Raw genomic sequence first — 6,343 nt, 5'->3', positions numbered from 1 at the left:
CATAGACGAGTACTGTTCAATTGAAGTTTTAACAGCACCGGATTCTGTAAATCACTGGCCGGTGTGAACCAGCTGCATTCGCCTGCTGAGCACATGTTGAGCACGTGAAATGTGCTAACACAGCTGAGGAACTGAACTTTCCATTTTCATTCAACTTTAGTGAGTACCACATTGGACTATGCAGGTGTAGATAGACCTGTTTCAAATTGAGCCCTGAAACTTAACAGCTGTAACTGTAGAGGAATGGGCAGGGAAAAATCAGTAAGTACACTCAAGATGCGTTATGTGAGGCACTTAGCACGGAGCCTGGCATGAAGTTGTCTAGAGTCGGGAAACACTGGCATGAGCCCCTGCCCAGGGGAGGGGGCCTGGCCTGTAACTTCAGAGCTGTCACACCACTTCCACAGCCTCGCACCTGCATGTTCCAGCTCCCGCTGGTCTGAGTGCAGCCTCATCATGGCACCATCTGGTTTTGAACTGGCTTCTAACTCAGTTCTGCTGACTTCTGAAGGTCCACTCTCATTCTCGTTTCTTAACAAATTGGCAGGCTTGTTTGTCCAGCCCCCGTGAGCGAGGTTAACGTGACTCAACCTCTGAAACTAGCTCAAGTCTGTGTGAGTTGCCCCCCCCCCCCGCCCCCGCCAGTGTGCTTGGCTAAGGTCCTGCTCTGCTGAGAGGCCAACTACAACCTGACTGACCTGGGTTTCCACCTGCTGGTTAAAACATGTTGGGAGGAAGGGGCAGGAGGAGGTGGTGCCGCCCTGACTCTAGGCCAGGATATTTGGTGTTTCTGAATAGGCACCCTTCAGTCTGGCTTCAGGATTGAGAATAAGACACTCTTTCTACCCTCTGTGGAGACCAAAGCTGCTGCTCCTCTGAGTGCTGACCTACATAAATTTTCATCGCCCTCTCCAGCCGCCTCAGGCCAAGCAGCTGGAGAGGGCAGCAGAACCAGGCTCTCCCCTTGGGATTCTGCCCGCAGACACTGCCGCTGCCCTCTGGCCTGGCTGACCCAGCCCCACCTGCCCCTGCGGTCTCACTCAGGGCGCACTTGCCCAGCAAAGAGGCCTGCCCCTCACTGGGTGCGCTACCTGCAGGTCACTGTCAGAGGTGTTTATTTCCTTCCAGTCTTTCTGACACGTTTGTTTTTTCTGCTGCTGAGGTTATTTACAATTTTGTGTTCGTGTACTTCCAAAGATCCTAAGCAGTATCTTCTTAAACCTCCCCGGCAGAGCCCTGGAGGCCTGCCCTCTTTTGAGCCTTTGTTTATTTGCTTCTGGTTGGCAGCAGGCAAGAGGTCATCCTGGGTGCTGTATGGGTCAGCCGCCCAGAACAATGAGGACAAAGTGCTGTGGCTCAGCTTCAAGCCTTTACACCCTTCTGGCACAACGCCTTCTCCTTCAGGCAGTCACAGCGCAGAGTTGCGCTTAATCTAGCTCTCCCAAAGGCTGCGTTCTCAGGAGTCCCTTCTCCTGGCACCTGCTCAGGAAGGTATACAGACTTGCACAGACATGGCAGTGTGCCTCAAGGCTGGGCCAACCTCAGAGCCACACTCCAGCCACCACAGCTGCATCCACAAGCTCCTGTCCATCTCCCAGGGTCATGTGAAGACTTAACTAGGCACCCTGACTGCCCTCAGATTCCTTTCTACCCACGTCTTTAAGGTCCAGCTCTACCAAGGCGGAGTCAAATGAACTCACCTGATGCTTCTTCGAAGCTATTTTAGTCTGAGGATTGGTCCTTTTCCTACCCAGCTCCCATCGTCTTCTAGGCTTTTCCATGACCAAGGCCACATGGCCCAAGCATCTCCAAAAATAATGCAGTCTATCAAGAGCATGCCTGTATGCACACGGCCTGGGATTAGCCTGTGGTTTATCACTTCATGTCAGACTTAACAGACCTCTGGCATCCTCACATCAGATTGGACAGGCATCTATAATGGAACTTTATTACAAAATTATAAAGCAGAGCTCTGTAACAAAAAATACACATTTGGGTTTGCTTTAACACCCAAGTAAGTCTGAGAAAATATTAATATAAGCCACTTGAAATAACACATTCACATCCAAAAGAGTTCAACAAATTTATACAATATATATTGAGCACTAATTCCTGTACAGCTTACTCTTACTAGCGTGGATCCAGCTATTGCAATGTATTATGAACCAGTCAGCTATCCAAGGCTTTTAAAACAAGTCTCAACTGAAATCTCAGAACAATCACAGCAAAAGCCATGGAATAACTGGAAGAATTAGATGTTTCCATGATAATTAAGACCAAGGATCCATGAGGGGCAGGAGAGAGCATTAAAGGATAAAAGTCAGGGTCTCTGCCTAGATTAGATAGTAACTGAACATAGGGTCTGGGGATTCCCAACTTTTATCTGGTAAAATAATGAAGATAACAAAAAATGGACAGGGGAGTGTTTGACACCTTTTTCCCCAAATGGAAACCTTCACCAAAAGAGATTAGAAGAATTCAAGGCAGGTTCTTTCTCCAAAATGAGTAAATGACATCAGTTCTCTTATTGAGGTTACAAACCAATCATCCGGATATTAACTCATGTCTAGGAGGGAAACAGAGGTAGGGAGAGGTAAGGCCTCAACAGAGAAAGCAAGTTTTAAACAGGGAGACAGAGCCAGCTTCTGCTCTGCAGTTATTGCTAGGCTGTAACGGAGCTGCATACATGCAGACCTGCTTCACAGTGGGACTGAGAAGTAGCTTGAATCCTTTGCTAAACTAGTAGGCACTGTAAACTAGTATTTACTGTCCAGCAGAAAGGTGAAAGATGGTGTCTTCATAGGGAAACCTTGAACCCCCCAGTTCCCTACAAAGGCAGTAGCCCAGAATCAATCACTGAGGACTTGGTATAACGTGGAGGTAAGTGGCCCAGTGTTCAGCTGACAGCCACTTTATGAAATTATTTCACTCCCCCAAAGAGGATTAGCGGTACCAATAAACAGGTTCCCTTAGAGGTTTCTCACTGCTCTCCAAAGTCATGGTTGGTTCTTCAAAGTCTTGGCTGTGGGGGTGGGGAGGCGTGACTGCCAAGGCCCTCAGGTGTTTAGGGTTTGCATAGTTCATCCAGTGGTCATGGCTGCACACACGCTCTTCTGATCGTATGCATGTTTGTGCTTGGCTAAGCTTCTCCAGCAGACTTTCCTTACGCTCTTCCAGTGGTGAAAAGACCCTAATATCACTAATTCATTCCACAGTCCTTCCTAAAGGGCCTGGAGAATGCCTGTTCCTGACCTGCCCCCAAGTCAGTAGGCTAAGAAAGGGAATGGGAGTAGGGAGTCCCCACCAACCTGGGGAACTAAAACTTCCAGCTGTCTACTCAAGGGCTGAATCCAACCTCATTCAGTACCTTCTGAACCTCTCAGGTACTCTGTCCTGCATACTTGGCCTCCAGGAACTTCATGGGAAGTCTGGCCAGAGAAGAGTCAGGCTCTCTGCCTAAGTCTGTGCCTCCAGTGAGACCGTGTTTAAAACCTCCGCGGGAAAAAGACTTCATTCTCAAGAAAGACTGATAGAAGCCTTCTCTGTTGGAGAAGTCAAAAGCAAAGCAGAAAGCCACTGCTTCCACCCAGTGCCTTCCCTCTTCTCAAAAACTAGAATGAAGGATGGTGCAACGTCGGGCCCTAAGAGGAGAAGCAGAGATGATCCATGCACCAGCTCACGCACAGAGACCAGAATTTCCCAGGAGTTTGAGAGCTAGATGCTTTGTTGGCTCCCAAGGTCCGGTCAGGAGACTGATAGCTTCCAATCCCAGCACTTTAGGAAGCAATTCTTAACGACTTCAAAAACTTTCAATGGTATTTGTGTTTCATTTCTCACCAGTGATAAGTTTACTGGCCCAAATCCTGTCCTAAGGAGGATTACTATTGGTCTGGTAAGCTAACATCTTTTTGGTCTGAAGAAAGAATGCATTTTAGGTAATGAAGCAAGAGACTTTAGCAAAGGTTGGTTGTAAAGCACAGAAAGCCAGAGAGACCAGAAGTGAACCCAGGTGTGCTGGGGAGGAAGAGAGGCATCTCTACCAAGACTTCTCATGGGTGAAACAGAGGCACACAGCTCAGGCGGGTGGGCAGACTCCAGGAGGAAGGGTGAAACTGTTTAGGTTCTCAGAGGAAGGAAGAGATGGTCCAAACTGTGGAAAGTCCTCTCTTCATCAGTCACCATAATCACCCCAAGATCACTGAAACTGGGACTTGCCCGTGTGATCTACCAGTTCCCACTGGCCTCGGGCTCTGCCAGCCCCAAGCTGCACCTCTGAACCAAGACAGGCATGCCAAGAGGTGACACAGCATCATTGCTTGCCCTGGTCTTGGGAACACTGCAGATTTCCTTGTTGGCCTGCCCCCTGCAAGCTGGCCAACTGTGGGCCTAGATACCTTGAGCTATGTCCCTGTAAGGCACTGAAGAAGCCGGTACAAGCCCTCAGGATCGGAAGACGTGTACGGCTCGGATCACGTACTGCCGGCAGATGGGACACTCGTTCATGCGCTTGCCGCACTTGGTACAGGTCACCATGTGGCCACACTCCAGCAGAACACAGTCAATGGGCGAGTCCATGCAGATCCGACACAGGTTCTCTTCTAGACTCGACGGCACTGCTCCCCCTGTACCCACACAGAGCAGAAAAGGGGCAGAGGGGACAGTAAGAAGACTGTCTTAAGTGTATGGGGTGGGGACGGGGTGGGGAGAACAGGCACACTGTGAAACCCCCCTAAATCCACACGCTTCCTCAGACAGAACTAGAAAACTCTCCCCCAGTAACTAATTCCACTTGCTAGTTTGATCTGCACCTCTGTAGGTCAGGCTATAGATTTGAAAAGTAAAGAACTTGAAGATCAAAGGCATCCTAGAACATGAGAATTAAATACAGCAAAGTCCTCAAAGCTTAAAAGAAGTCATTTTTGTACAATTGAGGCTGTAATCCACTGAATGAATGGCACTCAGGGACTCAATATCCCCTGAGGCAGAACATGCTGAAAAGATAAAACTGGTTCAGAAAAGTTCAGATATAGATGGAGCTGTAAGGAACAGTTCACTAAGGATCACGAGGCTTATCTGTAAATACATCCCCAATTTAATAAAGCCAAGGATCACGGGAGGCCCCTGGGCCATGCCACAGACTGCCCCCGGGCTCCCTCTCAGACCCCCTGGTGCCAGAGCCCAGCAGAGATCACGGCTTCCTCCTCTGTGCACCCCACGCACAACTGTATTCATACTCCAGTGACTGCTCATCACACTGGATTAGGATTTCTGGTTTTGCCTACTTGTCTCCCCCACTACACTATATGGGCTCCTAAATTCAACAAATTCAATTTCTACAATTATATAACTGGCTTCTGCTTTATGCTCTGAGGTCTGATTCTCATCTCTGAACCCCTGAAACGCCAGTCACGTGGGAGATGCTCTCTGGATGTCTGATAAATGAACATGCCCCAAGGGACTGATAACAGCTCACATTTACTGAATTGCTTCCAGGAGCCAGGCGGGGTCCTAAACACTTTGCATGTTTTAACTCATTGAATCCTTACAAAAACTATCAAGTAGGTACTCTTGTTACTCATTTTATAAATGAGGCAACTGAGACCAAAGAGTTAAGTGGCTTGCCCAAGGATTCAAATTAAGGCAGGCAGGCTTCTGGGCAAGTGGCCTGAGGGCAGGGACTCCAAGACAGCATTAACTGCTCAGTGCAGACTGTTCTCAGTGACAGCTCACTGGCTTGTGCCAGTGGTAACATACAGTGGGCACGGCCAGTATCCTAGTTCAGCTGCAGGAACAGAAAAACCTTCACGTCCAAGCAGCCATCTCCAGCACATTTTAACTGGTAGCCTGACCTGGCCTAGTACCAGCCACCTCTGCTGTTCCCTCATACTCTGTTGCTTCTGCATTTCTTTTCTTGTTCCTGGACTATTGAAAAAGTGAAGAGATACCTGTGGTGGGCTGGCTATGAGAGTTAGTGAAACCTATTTACCCCCCGGAGGAGCTGTTGGCCCTACCAGGGAAGGTTTGGAAACAACTGAATTATATAAATACCCAAGATGAGCAAGAATAATTTACACAATTTCACTACTGACTACTTCTCTCAGGATTAACAAGCCCATCAACTCAGGTGCCAGCATTGTCCCAGGGAATCAGAAAAAAGGAAGGAAGACACCAAGTGGAGTGGCCAGATCTTGGTATTAGGAGAGGGTCTAGATCTCCAAATGATCTGAGGGAGCTCAACTCTCGAAACTTTATCAGCCAGAATACTGTGCCCCATTCTGAGCAAAAGGCCATTTTACTAAATAATGAATTTGGAGAGTCTTCTGAAAAAAAGTTTTAAAATGCT

At 48.3% G+C, this 6,343-nt stretch overlaps 1 protein-coding gene across 8 annotated transcripts in view; it reads right to left on the bottom strand.

The window, feature by feature from the left end:
* Positions 1-1,932: 1,932 nt before the first annotated feature.
* The window catches only part of RFFL (ring finger and FYVE like domain containing E3 ubiquitin protein ligase), a 62,355-nt gene continuing 57,944 nt past the window's right edge, over positions 1,933-6,343 (bottom strand). For all 8 annotated transcript variants that reach the window (XM_072938934.1, XM_072938936.1, XM_072938931.1 and 5 more), the window contains one exon: positions 1,933-4,622. In XM_072938934.1, the coding sequence (XP_072795035.1) occupies positions 4,441-4,622 (182 nt within the window). In that variant the 3' untranslated portion in view covers positions 1,933-4,440. The remainder of the gene's footprint in view (positions 4,623-6,343) is intronic.

This window comes from Vicugna pacos, chromosome 16 (assembly GCF_048564905.1).
Source record: "Vicugna pacos chromosome 16, VicPac4, whole genome shotgun sequence".
Lineage (NCBI taxonomy): Eukaryota > Metazoa > Chordata > Mammalia > Artiodactyla > Camelidae > Vicugna > Vicugna pacos.
This window is presented reverse-complemented; position numbering and strand designations above follow the sequence as displayed.